Source organism: Tauraco erythrolophus, chromosome 1 (genome assembly GCF_009769465.1).
Source record: "Tauraco erythrolophus isolate bTauEry1 chromosome 1, bTauEry1.pri, whole genome shotgun sequence".
NCBI classification, from domain to species: Eukaryota; Metazoa; Chordata; class Aves; order Musophagiformes; family Musophagidae; genus Tauraco; species Tauraco erythrolophus.
This window is the reverse complement of record NC_141465.1, coordinates 132,952,003-132,974,034: the sequence shown is the minus strand read 5'-3', so window position 1 is coordinate 132,974,034 and position 22,032 is coordinate 132,952,003. Positions and strand designations below refer to the sequence as shown.

General features: G+C 43.0%; 1 protein-coding gene across 1 annotated transcript in view; it reads right to left on the bottom strand.

Moving 5' to 3' along the window:
- Positions 1 to 22,032, bottom strand: part of TENM4 (teneurin transmembrane protein 4) — a 380,735-nt gene that overhangs the window by 120,827 nt on the left and 237,876 nt on the right. The window contains 2 exon segments of the mRNA XM_086614637.1: positions 5,217 to 5,243; positions 11,584 to 11,769. Coding sequence (XP_086470763.1) covers positions 5,217 to 5,243; positions 11,584 to 11,769 — 213 coding nt within the window.

Sequence of the window (22,032 nt, the reverse complement as noted above, 5' to 3'; positions counted from 1 at the left end):
ATCTAACATTATTAGACCAAAAAGATACTGTAGTGATTGATCACTTTCTCTGAGACTGACAAAAGCAAATGATCTTCAAATGACTCATGTGAGGAGTGTCCAGCAAGTATCAGGAAAAAACAATATAACTGTAAAAATTAGGAGCTCATATGGAACTGCATGTGCTCTACTCTGCCAAGCTTAGGAAACATGGAATTTGGAGTGGCAGAAAACTGCTGATATAATTTGGATGAGGCACTTTCTGCATCTGAGGAAATGAGAAGAGTTTGATTTGTCTTCTCTAGCACAGCAAAAAATGAAAAGACTATGGTTGTTTCCCACAAATTCATGAAACAGATAAACAGTGAGAAGGGAAAACAGCTATATAAGCTAAAGAGAATAATGCTGGCAGAAGAACAAATTGACATAAACCAAGCATGAATAAATTCTGGCCAGAAATTAGAAAGCAAAAAAAAATCATTTGCCAGTATCAACGGAATAAAACTTTGGAGTAGCCTCACAGTAGCAGTACTAAGGAGAAGAAGCCTCACATATCCATCCATAGAGCTTGGTAAATTTATATAAAGTCTACACAATACAGTTGCTCTTGACAGCAGAAGACTGGACTCTAACTGAGGAGACCCCTTTCAGTCCTATCTCTTTGAATTTTGTGTGCAATTCATTGTCTATACGAAATGTGTTTGAGAGTATTTGAATGGACTTTCCAGATTTCCTCTGAATCTTCTTGATTTGGACCCAGAAAAACTAAGCCGAGCATCTCAGACAGCAGAGAGACAGAGGCACAGCATCAGTCACGAATCGAGAGACAGAAGAGAGAGAGGATCTCATGAGATTATGCATTCTCCAAGTATCTATTCCTCTTGACTATTAAGGGAATCCAAGGTGACGAGATGAGATATAAGCATCTATGCTGTAGATACCTAAAGTAGGATAACTCCTACCTGTAATTTCATAATCCACTGTCTTGGCGTTTTTCAAGTCTACAAAGTTTACCCCTTCCCACCAAGAAGACAGTCATCTCTGGTTCCTAGTGAGAAAAAGCTCTTCCAAGGAGTCAGAGAGAACTGTTTTCTAATGAGACAAACTCTTCTTCATGGATTCATGAACATAAAAGCTTTCAGATATTAACCATTACATTACAAGGTACAGCAAAGTATCAGTGCTGTGAAGATTAAATTGTACCTCTCCCTGTCATGGGTTTGGTAGGAGAGCAGACAGTTCTCAGACGTAATGAGAGAAGAAATCATTAATAGAAAAAAAACACAATTCAACAGCAGCTGTCAGAGGACTCGTACCTTCAGAAAATTAGAAGATAAGATGGATGTGTAGGCCAATAAATCTAGAGGAATGGACCTATAAGGACTACCATTTCTAAGCTGGTTCGCTGCATAAGGGCTTGACCATCACTCACACTACAGAGATAGGAACGTAGAGTATTCCCCATTCCACAAAGACTGCACTTCAAAGCACTTGACGAAAAGATGATACAAACAAACTTTATCCTCTCCTTTCCCCATGCTGGGGAATAAAGCAGAAAGATAATCTTGTCTCCAAAGTGGTTCTGAATATCAACACAGCAGGATGGCTTAATCCTCACAGATTTACGCCACCATAGTCTTGCAGCTCTGATTTCTCATAGCTCAAGCCACTAATGATCCATTATTCCTGTTTGTGTTTGTTAACTGTACTTAAGAGAATTAAATGCATGAATGGGGCTTTTTGAGGCAGGGGGTGGGGGGAACCCCTTTGTGTGAGTTTCCAACTGAAGCACATGAAAGCGCTGCTGAAAGACGACGATACTGTGGGATGTTCACGAAGATGTCAGGTCTGCCATGCAAGAGACAGTACAGACCAGGGAAGCAATATAAAAAGTGGACTAATTTTGAACTAGACAAGAAACGAGTATCAGAGTCAAAGGAGACTGTCACTAGAGTAAGAAATTATCATGCCATTTTAAGATTGGTGGTAAAATAATCCGCTCTTAATGATCTGTACAGTTAAGGCCCTCTCTTAACTAGTCCAATTATAAACAATATTCGATGGGATTTCCTTTCAAGTCAAGCCTCATTGCCACTTGAAATTGGACTTAAAAGATAAGGCTATTATCTTTCCTCCATTATCAGTAGGAAAGCGCTGATGGATGTTCTAGTAAGTCCCAATAGACAGTGGTTGAGCTCTGAAACAAGTAGGAGGTGGCTGAATGCAACATGTGAGGATGCAAACACCTGGAGCTTGAGAGAACAACAATCAGTGAGCGACCTGTAGAAGTTCTGTAGGACTGAAGGGGAGGAACAAAGCATCAGCTGAGCCCTGGTGATTATGAGAAACCTCGTAAAGTATCCTCAAAAACACTCAACTCTTAACCTATCACCATGACATTTTGTGATTGTGGGAATCCAGAAACCCCTAATCAGATGCATCCTGTTAAATTAAGATGAGGGTGGTGAGGTACTGGAACAGGTTGCCCAGAGAAGTTGTGGATGCCCCATCCCTGGAGGTGTTCAAGGCCAGGCTGGATGAGGCTTTGGGCAACCTGGTGTAGTGGAGGATTTCCCTGCCCATGGCAGGGGGGTTGGAACTAGATGATCTTTGAGGTCCCTTCCAAGCTAACCATTCTATGATTCTAAGATGAAAAAGTTACTTGTCAGAGCTTCTGTTGCTTATAACTGTACAAATGAGGGAATCGGCTGTGGTCAGACCTTGGCTTCTTACTGTTTCCCAGACTTCTGGAGCAGCCCAAAGAAGTCACCTTGCAGCCATCCCTGAACTCAAATGTTGTTCAGCATCTTTACACTTCAGACTAGCTGTTTATACGCCTCACTACAGTGTTAATGTGGTTATTTTTTAAGAGCAAGAACTGATAACCAACAATAGAGATTAATTACGTCGATGCACCATCAGCTCCAACGGTATTCTGGATGGAGCAGCTCTCTAAAATCAGCACATCTTTAGTGGTAAGCACCTCTTTTCATTTTCAGCATTACCAGTGTTAATTAGGCCTTAGTTTAGAAGACTCCACTGCAATTCTACTTAGAGCTTCTTGGTTTTATCATGCTGATGTTTGCTATTGAAACTCGCCCTCCAATTTAGAAGCAATTCCGCATCTTCTCTGACTTACTGGTTTATTGTAAAGCTGTAGGAAAGATTCAGCAGTAAATCAGGCTTACCCTTGACAACAGAGGATAACTGGGAAGGGATTTCAACCAGAAAGATGTTAATAATTAAGAAAGCCAAAAGGGCATGAGTAATTTAGTTTTGAAAAATGCACACCATGCAGTTAGCCAAGTAAAAAACATGTACTTTGAATGTTTCAGCTATTGCTAATCTTTCCAAAAGAGTCCATGCATGGTAAGAGACAATCTTTTATTCTAAGTGTGTTGCTTAACCTGTTACCCACTGAAATACTCACTAAATATAATGTGTCTTTATTCTTGGGCATAAAGATGAGTCAAAGGCTATCCAGAGGACAAATAACAGCTACAGCAAAAAAAATTGAGCCACTGAACATCAGGCAAATCAGTACTGAAGGTCTCAGGACCCAGGCTCTGCAGGCTGATTTCTCATCTTTTCTGTCCCCTTAGCTTCTCTGCTACCTTTTGATCCAGCCTTCTCCAATACACGTTGAGATGAAAAGGAGGAGGAGTCCTGAGGTTTTGAAACGCAAAACACTGAGATGTGGAGGTTCTGATCGCACTCCGTAGTGATGGCCCGTATCTTCCTCTAAGGATGGATACTACTACTTCGTAAGTGCGCAAGTGACCCTCTTTCCTTGATCATAAAAGGAGAATATATTTTTTTCTTCTAATTTAGATAAGGTCAAGCATGTTTTTCTGACACTAAGCAATAAGAGAAAACTAACTACCACTGATCTATAAACAGGGCTCCAAGGACAGCTACCAGTTGCTGCACTATACCAAAGACAAAAATCTCCTTGTTTAAACTGTGGACATTTCCTTATCATTAATATTTGTTTGCCTTTTCAAAGTTTTTCTCAATTTGTGAGAAAATGAACCTGCCTTTAAGTCTCAATGGAAACAAGAGAGAAACATTAGATTGTAAATTCATCCAGAGAAGAGGAGTTAGTAGGGCAATTGTGTTTCTTGTAGCACCATGAGAGCCCTATGTGGCAGACTTCATTTTAACTGTTCACCAGCCAAATATTTTGGCATATCTGTCCTTCTCCATCAGCCTCTCACAGCTGCTAGTTCTGATTGCTCACAACCTGAAAAGAAGGGTAATGCTATGGAAGAAACTGATTTGTTCAACCTGATTTTTTTGGTTTGTTTAACCAGCAAACATATGATGCTGCGTGGGGTCAGCACTGTGTTGCTGTTAGTGTCACATCAGCCATGGGGAAAGATATTTGTGTCCAACTCAATCATGTTTATTGTCAGATTGTTGTATTTAACTAGATGTGTGCTATTTCAATATTTTCAGAAAGCTAAGTGCATTGCGGAACTGTCTATTTCTAGTTAAAAGTCCTAAATTAATGTAGCTCATTGCTCTGATCAATAAACAACTGAGATTCTTTTAAGATAGAAGATTACCTCTGTTCTGTAACAGTTCAATTCCTTTTCTTCTTCCTTGAAGAAAGACCTGGGTCCTAGACTTGCTTTCCATTTACAAATAGGAACACAGGGTTGGGTTTTGCTGTAGTGTACATTAATGCAACGTCACTAATTTCAATAGATTTTGCAGATTTGTACAACCAGAGGCTTTGAGGTCATGACATTTTTGTATTAAGAAAAAAAAAAAGCAATATATCATTACTCAAAGTTCCCACGTCAGACTTTGCAACCATGGATCAAAACCATGAAGGCTCCACACGGAAAGTGCACTCACCTGCTTGTTACAAAATGGATCATAGACATTGAATTAAAACACATCACTGTACAGGGCTCCTGCTGTGCTCACAAACACTTTTGTTTCCTCCTGACTTGCCTTACCTGAGTAGGAGGGGTGAGGATGAGAGATGATTTGGAAGGGAGGGCAGGGACAAAGGGACAGGTAGGAACACTGATACGATGTTAACACAGGGTCACAGCACTTACGGAGGTATTTCCTACCTAAATGACTGGAAAGTTCACCCTTCCAGACATTAGGGAGCACTTTGGTGACAATGAGGAAGAGATGCAACCTCAACACAGCATGTTCACGGTGCATTTTTTAAAAAAGAAACACAAAGACAATAGGAAAAATAGGAAGGAAGAGCATACCTTTCACTACCTTATCCAGATAGTGAGCTTGGGAGATAAAAGACAGGACATTTAAGGTAGGATTGAATAAGTGCATTGCGGCTTACTACGAGACTGTGCAGGTGCTAGAAAGGCAAAGGAGAGTTCGCTGTGATATGAAAAGAAAAACCTTGATTATGAGGAGAGAAAAAAGAAAGAAGGGTGGAGCACAGCCCTTCTCAGTCAAAGAGCTCAAGAAGGCTGTGTTTAGGCATCCAGTCATCTTTGCTCATTAAGATCAGGAAAAGAAATAGGAAAGTTTTTTATATATATATTTATGTGCTGGTATATATATAGGTATATATACACATAAATATATATATGGCAGAATATTGTAATGCTCTGCTCATTTGCAACAGTCTACCTCTGTTTCACTGACTGCTTTTCTTTTCATCAGGAAAAAGAGAGTCATTTGAAAGCGCTCCACCTCACCTGATTGTCTTATATTTTTCCGCACAAAGAGGCACAGTTCTGTGACCTTACCATACTGGGAGAGGCTTTTCCCTGGATCTTCTTAATGTTAATGCATTGCATTTATACAGCATCCTCTAGCCCCAGATCAAATTACTTTACAAATATTAAATTAACCTCACGGCAGCTCTACCAGATAGGTAAGCATTAATACACTTATTCCAAGGAGGGCTAAAGAAAAAAAAAAGTTATAGATATAGTGGGAGCAGTTACATGCCCTGTTCCCATGGAACGTTAATTTGGAAAACCCCCTTCTAATTGATTTTCTGGGGTCAAACAGAAAGTTGGTGGCAAAGACACAAGCAGAAGGCAGTCCTGCCCTGGAGAGCCTTTGCGCACGCCAGCAGGCGGCACTCTCTGTCCTAACAGCAGCTGGACTTTATTCATAAATAAAAGGCTCTGAGTCTTGCACTTCTCTCTTTCATTACCTGCTTAAATGTTATTTCCCTTGTTCTCTTGGCCGCTCCCCGCAATCTCTCTCTCAGTTGTGTCCCGGTCCCCTTTTGAAGAGGTTTTTGTTTCGGGTTCGTTCACGCAGACTGCCCACCTGGGAGGTCACAGCCCTTGCAGGAATTATTTTTCTGTCCTGTGAATCTAATGGATCCACTGAAGCACTATTGCAAGAAGTGGAGAGGGCTGGGATGTTCAGAGCTAATCTAGAGCGGGGCAGTTATGAGGCTTGAGAATGAGATTAACTAATCATCCTGGTGCAGTGGTAGCGATGTGGGAAGCACGGCATCACCATCTGCTTGGATGATGGCTGAAGCCTGGGAATGTGTCTCTTGGCTTTTGACATCCAGAGCAGCCCAACCTGCAAACTTGGGCAGCAGTCATTGTGCGGATGTTGGCAGTGGAGGCAGTGGTCAATGCCAACCATATGTCAGTTATGTGTCAATGTTTTCCTGTAATTTGAAAAACAACGGAGGCCTTCTACGGGAATATTCCATGGTTGGATGAATCTTTCTTCTCTAAATCTGTATAGCCTCATTCCCATGCTATACTTATGGCATTTGAATATCATCTTATTATCTACAGACACTCCTTTGGAAACCCTGTGGGCATGTGGGATGTGCTGAGGGACTATGTGGGACTCATAAGAAAAGCTACTTCTCTAAGGTGGCCTCTGCACCCAAAGGCACCGCACTCAGCTCCATGTCACCACCTCTATCCCAGAAGCCACTGACCCTTCATATCTGCTACGAGGGGAGCTCACATGAGCATTGTTCAGTCTGAAAATCCTCTCTTTTCACCAGCCTGAGCTAACTTGGTTTGTTTTGTCCGAAGCACGTTGGGAGGGATTGCATGAGCACTTCTCTTGGCTCACAGAGAGGGAAGAGAGAAGTGAGGAGATGCTGGCGGCAAGTTCTTGGGCAGGACTTCTCCCCCAGCACACTATCCTTCTTCATTTTCTAAATATTCTTTTTTCCTTTTCTCTTCCCTGTGGGGTGAAGTGGACAGAGCCTCAGTGAAATCACTGGAGTTAAACTGAGATCACACAAATTTAAAGCAGAGGAGAAAGCAGCCGTTCATTGGTGAACCAGTGACGGCACAAGTTTATGCCACAGAGGCAGGGAAAAAGACTGTCTTTGAAGTTCATCTGTGCTTAATATTCATTGTCAAATATGCTGCCAAACTACTTAAGGTCAAATTACCTTCAGCTCGATGCAAAATCATGTTGGAACAAAGCAGCATGCACGTATTTTCCACTGACTGCTACAATCATGGCCTTCACTTGCCCAAAGATACCCATCCCAACCAGGCAGGGTGGGTGCCAGAGGGTCCAACACAGCTCAGCTTCTGCTGTGGATACACCTGGGTGCCGCAGAGAGTTGACTATCATCTGCTCTGTTGAACTGAGGGTAGGAAGAACCTTCACCAGCCACTAGTGGGCTTATTTTATGTTGACTTCGCATGGACCGAGCTGCTTTATGGATTTAAATGGCACAAGTGATGCGTTAGAAAGCCGGGGAAAAGAGACCAGGATCCACCTGTAATGTGCCTTGGCTGGATTCCAGCTGCTCCAGCAGAAACCGAGAGGCACTGATTACAAGCCTGGCTATTCAGAACATATGTGATTATTTATGCAAGAAGGCCAATGAAAGGCAAACTTAAAGGGGTAGGTGTCTCAAGAATCAGAGTTTTGCTAAGTAAACCAAAAACCAGCCTGCTGGCACCATAAGCACAAGCCCATGTGGGACCAGCTGTCTGTCTGTCTGTCCAGGCACTTGCTATTGCATACATCAGCAGTGCGCGTTGGAGCAGGTTTTCAAAAGGAGTTAAGCACGTAGCTTTGGTAGAGGTCAATGGGAATTAGGCACTGAGATGCTTTGAAAATCCTGCTGGTGCTTGGAGAGCTAACTGCTGGTCCCTCAGCGCTCTAGAGGCCCTTTATATTCAGGTGCAGCGAGTGAACTTCAAATGATGGCTCTGGTCTTGTGTCCAGTCTGTTTGAGGATGATGAACGTCCCAACTTCACCACACAGGGAAGCCCTTCTCTGCCATTATTTTTCTAAACAACCCTAAGATGAATCGAGGGATTAAGGCTTGCTGCTGGTAAAATAAGATACAGAGAGATTCACATATCTGATACAAGCTCAGTGCAAGGCCCATATAGGCAACGTGAAGTCTCCCCTTTGCATCTCTGAGGTGGGATGCACAGCACCTGGGGCACCATCCACACCCATACCATCAGCTGTATCCAATTTGAGGCCAGGCTGTTACAGCCATGGGAAATTTCTGGATTTGTTTATTAAACCCAGGACATTTTCTGCAGTGCCACCTGTGAATCGATCCCACAGAGATGCCTACCATAGAGCTGAGCTGTCAAATTGCCTTTCAGAGCCCCCAGCGAGGGGGTTGATTTCACCTTTAAACTCAATGCCTCTAAAACCCACCATGCTCCCTGGATGTGGTTTGGGCCAAAACAGAAGAAAAGTTGAATTCTTGCAATATTTCTAACAGGGAAAATTTGGAACGTGCTGGAGAGCCCATCATGGGAATTTTGCATTGTGGCTCTTGTAATGTGGTGTATTTTGTTTTTTTTTTTTCCTTTAAGAAATTAAGAGTAAATTGATTGAACCATTCTGCTGGGTTTCAGGATTCCTGCAGTTATATAATCAACTTTCTGTTCTACTCTTTTGCCTGGATGCGCGAAGTTTGCTGAATTGGGATGATGAACGCAAGCTTCTGCATCAATTTCCTGGTTGGGAATTAACGGAGTTCCTCTAATGAAATCTCTGAATGTGAGCAATCAAGCTAGTATTTTTGATAACACGACTCTTTGTACGAGCAAACAAAATTAATCCACTGGGATCAGAGGTCTCTTGAACACCGTAAGAAAGAGCCTCCTATGACCTACAAAACAAAAGGATTTCTTACTCTCAGACATGCTCAACAGGAAATGGAAGAAGTGTCCTTTACTTGTATCATCCATTTCTACCATGTTACCTGCACACATGGCAATATTGTTAAAGCATCACTTCAGCAATGGGGTTTTATGCTTGTCAGTGCTAAAGCAAACCGGGCCATGACACAGACATGTAAGGAATTACTGTCAACAGAACAAGTTGCCATGCAGGGAAATTACACAAGGACAAGGGGAATGCTTTCCACATACTTAATGTAATTCCAAGTCAATGTCCTTTCATCTGTGCCAATATAACTAGCTTATTACTCCTTCTAAAGCCATTCAATTTTCTTGGATATTTATGACTTTGCCAAATCTCCTTTACATTCTACACATTTATCAATGAAATATTCTGTCGGAAATACGGTTTACAGCTTCAGAGGCATGAGACTATGGACAAATTTGTTGCTAAATCACCATGCAAGAAGATGAGGAGGGGGAGGGAAGAGAAAAGAAACAGAATTGCTCCAGCACTCAAAGTATTAAAGAATGATTCCTAAATCAAGACAGCACTGCAACAGGAAGGGAGCACCACACAAAATGATAGTGTGCACCAGTAAAATCCCGGCGCTGACTGCATTGCGGTGCTGGCCTTTCCCATGATAACAGGACTCTTTATACTTGGAGTGAGGAATACGACAAATAATGGGGTAAATTTAATTACCATGAAAGAAAAAAGCTTATTGTTCGAAAACAGTGCAGGCACATCAGCTGTGTGGAGAAATATCATATACCAAACCAGTGGTATTTTGGTTTTGCAGCAGAACTAATAAAATGGTACTGAGGGTATGAATCAGGCTTTTTTTTTGTGCATAAATGACTTTTATATAAAATTGTCCCTTGGATTTGGGGCCTTTTGCTGAACATTTTTTTCTTCTTTTAAAACCCTCTCATGAATCTGAGTTGCTTTCCAAATCAAAGTGCTTGAACACAAGGCTCTAAAATAATGTTATAGAAACACAGAATTCCAATTAACACAGAACTGCTCCCTTTTCATTTTAAAGTCATTTTAAAGAGAGGGTTTTTTCTTTAAATCCCTTCCTCATGAAAAGAAATGAAAGCTGCTAGGGACATAGAAAAGAAAGCAGAATGTAATGCCTAATGAGACAGAGGAAGTTTTAAAAGCTAAATATTTTTCATTATGGGATGCATGTGGAGACCATAATGTGGTAGGGTGACATTAGCATAAATAAATGATAAGTAGAATTGAGGCACAGATAGGGTTGGTACCATTACCCTAATGCTGGAATTAAAATACTGTGATCAGGCTTCATTTCCTGTCTGCCTGCGTGTGCCCACTTACCTGGTGTCCAGGCAAAGAAAGTGGTACCTACATATAACTAAATTGATGACCCACATGGGTACTACACCAACATTCGCTCAGGTATTGCTAGTGGTTAGTTTTGACATAGTGTGATTTATATTATCACGACATAATGAAAGCAACATCGAGGTAAATTTTCTTATCTTTAAAAGAAGTTGATTGAAACAAAATGACTGGAGGAGAATTCTCGCTCTGGAGTAACTCTTCTAAAGTCAACTGAATTTTTTCACGTCCACACAGGCACTATCGTGAGCGGAACTGGATTCACTTATTTAGTTTTCCTTTAATGTATTATAAATGGCATCTGGGGAGTTTTGATGCTACTGATTTTATAGCATGACTACAGAACGGGGACTAAAGTGGCTGGACACATGACAGTCAGAAAAAAGGAAGGAGGGAAAATGCATCAAGGAGTTAAGTGAGATGAAGGAGGAAGGTGAAGCCAAGCCAGTTCATTAGTGATGCTGCAAATTGTTTAACTTGAGAACTGCACTTTTTTGCATTATTTCAGCATATTGGTGGCACCTTATTAATAATAATAATACTCATAGACACAGAGAGCTTAAGATAAGGGCAAGGTGCATGAGGGACACAGAATCAAAGACAGAGGAAAATGAAATGGTTACAAAGGTAACAGAGAAGACAAGGGTAACAAGACAGTGTTAAATACCAGCCAGAAGTAATCTGACTGTGGTTTCCTCTTTTACACTGGCAAGCAAAGTGGCAGTGCAAACAACAGAGCAAATAAACCGAACAAAAACTTTCAATGAGATGCATGTTTTTGAAAATGCTGTCGACATAATAGAGAGAAGACTTGGAGGCCACAGAAAGACTTTTTGAGAGAGGTAAAGTAGGATGTTTTCAAAAGCATCTAGCTGCAATTTGGTGGCTTGTCTCTATAAGATCAAACACCACATAGGTGTGCCTCACGTGTGGTAACAAAAACCATATATAGCCATGTCATCAACAAATGAAAGGACATTTTGCCTTGATCCCACATGAAAATGTATGATGTCAGAACTTGAAATCCAAGAACAAAGGTGCTCATGCTACACTAAGTCACACATATTCAATTAAGCATGCGCCTTTTCTCCTCCCTGATCATCAATTATTCTTTCAAAAGGAGTGGGGTTTTTCTGTCTCCCTACCAATAGTGCAGTGCTCTCCGTTCCAGCCCGGGCTGCATTCACACTTGCCGTCCCGACACGTCCCGTGCTCGTTGCAGCGTGGGTGACACGCTCGCTGATCACAGGCTGTGCCCATCCATCCCTCCTCGCAGCGGCAGGTGCCTCCGACACAAATGCCATGTCCTCCGCAGTCCGCTGCGCAAATCTCTGTGGGAGAGGAGAGGAGAGAAGAGAGAGGAGGGGATAGGGGTGGAGAGAAGGGAGAGGGGGAAAATCCAGAGCGTTATTGTTAAGAAACGCAGCCACACTTCACTACCTCGCCTTACGGGGCAATGAAAGGAATTCCTGGAGCTCATAACACTAATCCTTCCTGACAATAAGAATCTAATAAGTATATTACAAAAAAGAGACGGACATGGATTGCAGAGCTCTGCTGTGATTGATCCTCCGATTTGCTTTCTAATTCTCTTGCACTCCTCGGGCTTTTGTGATCACCAAATCCGAAGAGGAAGGCTCTTCCAATAAACAGAACAAAAGTCACATTTAATTAAAATCTGGTTAAGTGTGGAAACAATGTGCTGATAAACTACTGATGCTGAAGTTAAGTGCTGGCAAAGCCTTTTTATGGCTTGTTAACCCATAGTTCTGGGGATGGGATTCATTAAAGCTCTCTTCTCTCTTTAAAATTAATATAGAATATTTCTATTTCTATCGAGTCTGTGCATCTGCTACGTCTCTGTTCTACCACCCCGTTAAAACCCCGCACCACTGTGCTCTTTTTGTGAGCTACATCAGCTAGAGTTGATAGGATGGTGCTTGTTGCCAAGTCTTACTGGATTTAACATAAGCATGGATTCACAGCTGAGTATTTCAGTACTTACCTCCAAAAAAGAGAGGAGCTAAAGGACATTGGCTTTTCAGGGCCTTCCCACCCTCTGTGAGCCCCAGTGGGCATGAGGACACAGATAATCATAATATTTTTGCCCAGCACTAGGCTTTTGGCTAAATCCTGGCATGCCCTTTGCCTGAATTTGGGAGTTTTCGTGTTTTCATCTGTACTGTATTTGTCTGGAAAGACTGAGACTTGGTAGAGAACAGGTACCCAAAAGCCAGGCGTTAGAGTGCCTGTTACTGCCATTATTATGCAGGACTGACTTCAAGGAGAAAAATAAACCCAAATACCGATGTGGTGTTATACTGTAGATGAAATGAAATGAATCCTTTTTTTCTTCTCCAGGCTCATCACCCGACTGCCTGACCATGACCACACTTTCCTCAACTGAAGGAGAGGCAATTCAGACTATCCGGTCTTCCCCCTTCTCTCTGACTTCTGCTTGGTGCAATTAAATTGCATCAAACTTTCCCAAATGTTTTGGACTCAAACCTTCTGCTTGACTGAGCCATTTTATAGATTTTACAGAGTAGAGACACAGTTCCCTTTGGGGAGAGTGGAGAGAAGATGTGAACAGAAGAAATGCTGAGTAGGGCAGGGCTGGAAGCCCAGGAAGGGGTACCAGGGTACTCTGCAGAGCACATATTCTCTCTGTACCCCCAGCTCTGTACCCCAGAATGAGTATTCCAGACACCTCCAGTGCCTCTCAGCATATTACGTGCAGGATTCAGGCCTCGAGGCTTGTGGTGGAGGAGCGACTGGTATTATACAAGACATTTACTCCGGGTCACTGGCGGCACATAAAATATTCAAAACTACTCAGCCTGCATTAACATCACACCTGACTGAAATTCAGCCTTACTTAAGTTGCCTTTAGTCTTTCACTAATTAATATGGCCTGTTTGGGGACTTCTGACACGTTCCTGATACGGGGCTGCAACATCCACTTCAGCTCCAAGAGGAAAGTTTTGCACCATAGGAGAGAGCTGGAAGGTCTTCAGCCCCTTACGCTGAAATGGACTCTTGCCTCCAAGGATCAGGGAGTTTAGACAGTGCTAACTATGATAGTAGGATCATAGAATGGTTTGGGTTGGAAGGGACCTCAAAGATCATCTAGTTCCAACCCCCCTGCCATGGGCAGGGACACCCTCCACTACACCAGGTTGCTCAAAGCCTCATCCAATGTGGCCTTGATCACTTCCAGGGATGGGGCATCCACAGCTTCTCTGGGCAACCTGTCCCAGTGCCTCACCACCCTCAATGTGAAAAATTTCTTCCTCATATCTAGTAATAATAGTAATGCTTTGCATGTCTAGGAAACACCTCCTCTTCCAAATGCGACATGAACACAACATCTAGCTCCTGCTTACTATACAGCTCAGGGTGATGGAACAGTTTCCAGTTGAACTGCTTCTGCTGCAGCATCTCGGATGTCTCCAAACCCTCTCGAACATTTAGTCCTATATATATTTAAATCTCTAATGAAAGAACTTTGGAGTTCTAATGTGCTTAAGACACTCAGGAACTTGTCTGTCCCATTTAGAGTCAAACTTGCAAAAGCATTTGGGCACCTTGGGTGTTTAAACAGAGGATGTGCACATACCACTTGCTGCCTAAACGCAACAGAACCTAGGGTAAGCTTTACTGGAAGTCAGTGGAAGTTACATATCGCTTAAGACACGGCTGAGGAAGGACTCTTGAGCTGCTGTCAGAAGTTTTTACTTTGCATCTGGCATCGAGACACAGATTTTCACAGCTCCTAGATGCGAGGGAGGTAATATCATACTACAGTGGCCGTTACGAACATAAGGGATAGGAAATTATCAACTTGCTCAAGGGTTGGAGCCCAGCCATGTGTGTTTTCTGCCCCCTTCCCCAACTGCCAGACAGCACAGCAACGGAGCGTGGGCTGGTCAGGACAGTATGTGAATGCACAGCACCTGCGACTTAGCTAAGGTAGCGATAGTGCTGCAGTAAACAAAACAATTAAAAAATTAGCTCTCCTTGGCTGACCCGATGAACAAAGTCTGGGGGAGGATAAAGGAAACAGCAGGTAAAAAAAAAAAAAAAAAGCTAGATTTCTGGTACTAAAACTTCAGCAAGCTGCGAAGAAACACATTGAGAAAGTCCAAAGTCTGAGACTGCTGGTATTTAAGCCCAAGCTACACAAGTATTGTTGTAGCCTCCGGTGTTTCCCAGCAGTTTTTCACCAGAGGGCTACTCTAGTGTTGGACTGAAACAACCCCTGTGGTTTCTGCTTTACATTCTTTATTCGTAAGTGTTGAACTTTGCACCTCAGAAAACTACATAAGATGTCATTTTTCTTGCTCCCGGTTCACCAAGCAATCCAGAGAACGTCAGCTCGGTTACTTCACATCTTCATAATGTCCCGTTTCCCAGCTTTGACCTTCAGGGTCCCATCTCTAAATTGGGGATAATACTGGTATCCTCAAGCCCAATGACATGCACTGAGAATAACCTCCACTGCTGACTGTGAAGCTCTGAAATTCCAAAGAGACAAATATCTCCAGCGATAAACAGGAAAATTGTCATCTTGGAGAACTCAGTCTCTTGTGACTCCAAAGTCCGTGTCAACATATTAAGGACTTTACTATTATTTACTTACTATTTTATCTTTGGTTTAAGAATATTAATGAGTCTGGCTGAGTACCAGTGGTTATTTTTTGATGTTAAGATGTTCTTTCTGTTTTGACAGATAAAGTAAACAAGGCATAAAAAAGTAAAGCGCTGGGTCTAAAGGTATATGTGAACTCTGACAGGCACAGGGTCTCCTATATGTCCTGATATCCAATCTTGTGTCCTGTTGATAAGTCAAGGAAATGACAGTATGTCAGCCATCTATAGGTTGGTGGTGCAGGGACAAAAGGAAGCTATTTCGAGTGATAGTCAGAAGCCACCTTGGAGTTATTTAAAGGTGTGAAACTAGGATAATGGAGTGACATTCAAAAATGGTGAAGAGAGGGAAATAAACAACTTTCTGAAAGGCAGAATCTCTGTGGAGTTGTTCCTGTGAAAAGGGATGGAAAACCCACTGGGACATTTACATCTCAACTGAACTATTTCCCAGACAACATGCTGCAAGGAACACTTGTGCACATAGAACCATAGAATGGTTTGGGTTGGAAGAGACCTCAAAGATCATCTAGTTCCAACCCCCCTGCCATGGGCAGGGACACCCTCCACTACACCAGGTTGCCCAAAGCCTCATCCAACCTGGCCTTGAACACTTCCAGGGATGGGGCAGCCACAACTTCTCTGGGCAACCTGTTCCAGTGCCTCACCACCCTCAATGTAAAGAATTTCTTTCTTATATCTAACCTAAATCTGCTCTCTTTCAGTGGGGCCAGGAACACTCAGTGAATGATCTAAACCAAACAGATCCCCGGCTAACCCAGAATGGGAACACTGGGGACATTTTGGGGTTCATCTCCCACCCAGCTGTGACTCCAGCCATACCACCACCCACGCACGCAAAAGAGTGCAGGCTCCAGGTTACGGATGTATAATTCCTATAGAATGGATATACAAGGTGGTTTGGATTCCCAGGCCCCACGAGCTGTAATAAAGACCCTCAGCTGTGAAAAACACCTGTGAAGCAAACTACTTACGACAGTGCCCCTAAAACGCAGTTTAATTATTTCTGACAGCGAACCAGGAGCCGGGAACTCTCGAATCTAAATCTTCCATTTAGCTGCCAGTTTAAAGCCAAATGGGAAGCACACAATTCAAACAGCCTCCCAGCACGCATCCCGCTGCATGCCCTGGCCCTTTATAACACGGCGCTCCTCACCGCTCACAGGTTTCTAATGGGCGATTAAATAGTCAAGAGTAGCTTTTACTTCTCTGGTGGCACTCAAAGAAATGATCAAAATGGATTTCAGATTAAGTTTCCGCTTAAATACAGCCTTTCCGAGCAGCTCGAGACGACGAAGGCTGATTTTCAGAAAAGGGCAGGTGAATCCTTTCTTCATCATTCAGTCCCAGGGATGGAATTTGCCACCTCTGTTCTTATTACAAGCTGCATATTTTTTTTGGTACATTTCCCAATTCTGTTGTTAAAATTAGAGGACATGATTAGCTACCATCTGAGCTGCACGAGCAAATGAGAAGGAAAGCTTTTAATTCTCCTATTACAGTATTCACAGTCTGGCCAGCTGCACTGTATTGCTCCTGCCTATTTAAGCTTCGTTAGAACGCTGTGCTTGCGCATAAAAGACCTGCCTGTTAAATATTTTCACACCAGCTGTTCCCAAAAGGTGACTAAATATTTCCTTTCATCTTTAATCTCTTCCACTGTTTGTATGAACAGCTCAGCCGTTCCTTATCCTTTCCTTGAGGTGCACTGTGTCTTACTTCATCTTGCCGTGCAGCTCTCGAAGCTGCCTGGAGTTCCTTGAAGGAAGGGGATCTTCTGAGTAGATCTGATGCCCAATTCTAAGAGCAAATACGAGGCTTACTGGTCTCAAAAGGTACAACCAGCCCATGCACCTCTGTGGAAAATACGTGGACTTCGAGTAATACCCTATGTTTTGCTCCCTGAGACTTGCACTTACCAGAGGGCACTGATGGACACTAATTGATCCATGGATGCAGGGTTTTATCTAAGGAATTAAGTGCATTTCTATTCTGCCATCTGGGTTTTCTCCACATTACTGTCTAGGATTGGTGTCTTCCATTGCCTGGATTTCATCTCACCTTATGTGATGCTCTTACCTGAAGACCTGAACTGAGCCTAGTTGCCCTCTGTGGCTCACGGAGGAAAGGCAGCTCAAAAGGACAATTTACCTGAAAGCTCTTCCATGGAAAATTTCTGGAGCAGACTCTGCTCAAGGCATTGCTGAGTTTTGGGTGGTTCACCCAGGGGTCTCAGGTACATGATAAACATTATCCTTAGAAAAGGGTAATGCCATTCCAACGGGATTCTGGTTATTTTTCATGCAAATAATCAAAAAAGAAATTATTCACCTTCAGTTTCAGGACCCGCTCTATTCCATCACTGCTCACTCCCACCGAGAACCATGAGGCCAGCATCAATTGCCTGCTGGCTAGTTTTCAGACAAATGACTTTTTTTTTCTCATTATCCCCTCATGATTGGAGGAGAGATGTCCTGCTGGTCTGTAAAGGCTGCCCCAGAATTTCTCAAGGCTCTCTTAAAAACCCTAATCCACCTTGAACTCTACCCAAAATCTTGACAGTGGCTGCTGATGTGCCTTGACTTCTCCATATTGCATTGCCAAAAAACTGTATTGTAATTTTACTCCACTTCTATCAGCATGTCTCTCTCTGCTGTTGTTCACTTAATGCTTAAGAATCTCAGCAATCTGAGGCCAAAATTATCCTTTTTGTTCTGCGTTTGCACTGTGCCAGGTGTAACGAGGTCACAGTCCATTAACAGCATTTCAGAAGTAAGAATACGAAAGCAATTACTCACACAAATAAAAACCTTGTACCTGAATCTTTTTTTTTTTTTTGCATATGGTGCTAAAAACTGACCCAAATCTGTCCCCTTAAGAATAAAAAGTCTGCTATGTTGCCTTTGATATTTCAGAAGAAAAGTGGGAAAAGAAACCTATCAAACAGTGGCCACCAGGGCATGCTTTGTTCATGGCCTTTTTAATTGATATAACAAACACCGTAGCTTCCATCCCAGGAAGCAGCATAATTCAGAATTTCATCTTATTTTCACATTACGTTAAAGAACTGGGTTGGGAAAGGGATAATGATGTCAATTTGTGCTTCATTTATGGCAAATCCTTTCTTACATGTTTACCCCTATCCCCTCAAAATCCTAAAATTGGCTTGACAACAGTTTAAAGCTTTCCAGCTTAGAGAAGAGCAATGCAGATGAAAAATTTTTTTTTAGCATTCATGTGATGCAGAATCAGAGATTTAGCTGCTTCTGACCTGCCTGCTAAATCCTTTAATAAATATGGATTTAGTGCTAAAATATAAGATCAGGTGAAATTGCTCAGAGCTTCCGGAAAACTGGAGCAGTTCCACTGACCTTCCACATATTAGTAGAAAATTTAATAATTAAAAATCTGTCTTAACTAGGATTTTCCCATTTCAAACAGGCTCATCTGAGGCAATTTCTAGTCTCAGACAGATTTTTCCAGAAGAGAAGCACAGGAGAGAAGCAGTGCACAGAGCTGAAAGGCTGAGTTTGGTGACGAGCTGAGCCTTGTTTTCACCACCTGCATTTGCTTTAGAAGGCAAGTTATGAGGAATAGCTGGGAAGAGCATCTAATATAAAGATACGGATGGAAAAAACAGAAGGTTCATGATGGGCATGATTTAGATAGCAGTGAAGTGCTAAATACGTTCTTCGTAATGAAATGCATTTTGCAGCGTTAGGAAACTCTCATTTACGTGATTTGATACCTATGTAGTGACATATGAACTCCTCTGCTGGAACTGAAGAAGACATAAAGCTCATTAGCTTCTAAAACCATCCTTGTTACAAATGTTATAAGGAAAGGTTCAAACTATGGGGCGAGACAAAACCTGAAAGGAGAGGTCTGAATTTTCTGTCCTTGCCAGGAACAAATCTGTAGCATGAAATCCTCTGAAAACCATCTTGTTTAGTAGCGACTGGGGAATGGTTGTGCAACCTGTGTCAATGCCATTAATTGAAGGTCATGTGTTTTTTCCTTCAGAGATCATAGCCTAAAAGCAAGGTCTGCATAATTTATGCCTTTATACAAATAACCTGTTTACCTATTTTGAAAAGACACATCAATTACGTGAAGATTAATAATGTAGAAACAATAATTATTTTTTATGTCAATAAACATAAAACCCGTTTGCTTTTATGAGTGTAATTAAACCTCTGGTACTGAGATGACCGTCCACTCCACTCAAGGATCTCAATGCATTTTACATAGCTCAGCAAACAGAATACATCTGAAAGGTAACAGTTATTTCCTTTCATTCCATGGATGAGGAAATCAAGATTACAGGATGCTCTCCAGAGACTGAAAATAAATCCCTCAGCTTCGCTATCATCCCTCATCAGGGATGATGAACCACTGACCTTCAGCGATGGTTTTGGAATGTCAGGACACCTGAGTTCTCACCTACTGAACCTGAAGCCTGAGAAGCAGCCTGGAGTGCCTGCAGGGGGAATGCACATCCTGCGTTATAGCGTGGCCCTCACCTGGATACCTGGTTGGCCTAAATGCTGCTTCTTGCCAGACTCTACAGAAGGAGGACCGAGCACAGATCTTCTACACGTGCAGAAGGAACAACTTGGCACTCACAGAAAAGACTAGATATGCACAAAGGAGGTATGAAACACGTGCATGTTAAGAATCATAGAATCATAGAATCATAGAATCGTTAGGGCTGGAAGGGACCTTCAAAGGTCATCTAGTCCAACCCCCCTGCAAGGAACAGGGATATCTCCAACTAGATCAGGTTGCTCAGGGCCTCATCCAACCGGGCCTTGAACGTCTCCAGGGATGGAGCATCCACCACCTCTCTGGGCAACCTGTTCCAGTGTTCTACAACTCTCATGGTAAAAAATTTTTTCCTAACATCCAACCTGAATCTACCTCCCTCTATTTTAAAACCATTACCCCTTGTCCTATCACAACTGGCCCTCCTGAACAGCCTCTCCCCATCTTTCTTGTAGGCCCCCTTGAGGTACTGGAAGACCGCTATAAGGTCACCCCGGAGCCTCCTCTTCTCCAGGCTGAACAGCCCCAACTCTTTCAGCCTGTCCTCATAGGAAAGGTGCTCCAGCCCTCTTATCATCTTCGTGGCCCTCCTCTGGACCCTCTCCAACTGGTCCATGTCCTTCTTATGTTGGGGACTCCAGAACTGGACGCAATACTCCAGGTGAGGTCTCACGAGGGCAGAGTAGAGGGGAAGAATCACCTCCCTTGACCTGCTGGCCACGCTCCTCTTGATGCAGCCCAGGATGCGGTTGGCCTTCTGGGCCGCAAGAGCACATTGCCGGCTCATATTGAGCTTCTCGTCCACCAGTACTCCCAAGTCCTTCTCCTCAGAGTTTTTAATCTAAGCAGTTGAGCTAGCTTAGCTGTCTATCTCTAGGAGAAGGGGTGGTGGAAATCCCTAATAAAAGAAAGCATCCATCTCTGGCCCTCAGCTAGACACAAAAGATTAACCCCACTTCAGCCCTTTCCCTCATTTTCTTCCTGATATTTAGTTCTTTTCTTGCATAAGCAGCTTTGCATTTAACTGAAAGCCTTCTGCAAATCCTCTTCTAGGTCTCATCTCTCTCTGGAGACTCAAATCAGGAATCTAGGCGGCTCTGAGCTGCCTAACTTGGAGATGAAGGGTTCACAGAGCAGCTGCTCACCTGGTGCTGAGCAGATCCAGGAGACAGAATCATAAAATCATAGAATGGTTTGGGTTGGAAGGGACCTCAAAGATCATCCAGTTCCAAACCCCCTGCCATGGGCAGGGACATCCTCCACTACACCAGGTTGCCCAAAGCCTCATCCAACCTGGCCTTGAACACTTCCAGGCATGGGGCAGCCACAGCTTCTCTGGGCAACCTGTTCCAGTACCTCACCACCCTCAGAGTGAAGAATTTCTTCCTTAGATCTAATCTAAATCTCCCCTCTTTCAGTTTAAAGCCATTGCCCCTCATCCTATCGCTACATGCCCTTGCAAAAAGTCCCTCTCCAGCTTTCCTGTAGCCTCTTCAGGCACTGGAAGGCTGTTAGAAGGTCTCCCCAGGGCCTTCTCTTCTCCAGGCTGAACAGCCCCAACTCTCTCAGCCTGTCTCCATAGCAGAGGTGCTCCAGCCCTCGCATCACCTTCATGGCCTCCTCTGGACCCGCCCCAGCAGCTCCATGTCCTTCTTGTGTTGGGGGCCCCAGAGCTGAATGCAGCAGAGCAGAGGGGTAGAATCCCCTCCCTCGACCTGCTGGCCACACTGTCCTACAACTACCCTGGAATCCACCTACTATCTCTAAAACAAGTGATGAATGAGTTTGGTATAGTAGCATACTTCAACTGGTGCATGTGTGTCCTCCAAGACAGTCTTACCCAGCAAACACACAGCACCTAGCACCAGGGGCCTCTTGGGATTTCTTGCTAGAAATAGTAACAGCAAGAAGAGGAGCAGTCATTAGCAATCCCTGTGCTAATGGGTCACAGCTCTTACCCCATCTGTGCAGCTGCACAATGTACAGTGGTACAGTTGGGATGTCTATTAAAAAAAACCCTCACTTCTAAGCACAGTTTCAGCTCACTACATATTTGCATAAAGGTTTTCTAGCTTCTGTCTGAAAAGCCATAACTCTGTAAGATGAAATTCCATTAAACTGGTCTGCTGCCTTTTACCAGCCTCTGGTTTCTACAATATTTATACCCCATTTTCCATCCTTGTCTTAAATGCTAGGGACTGACCATCACATTGTGTCTAAAGCGTCTCCTCTAGAGCTGTGATTTACTTTTGTCCTCGTGCCAATCTTCCCTTTATTTATTATTCTGAACTTTATTTTAAACTCTCTTGCTGTTGAATAGCAGGACATGAAATGCCAGGTGTTGATGGACTTCATTCTTGGAGCTGAGATTTGTTGAA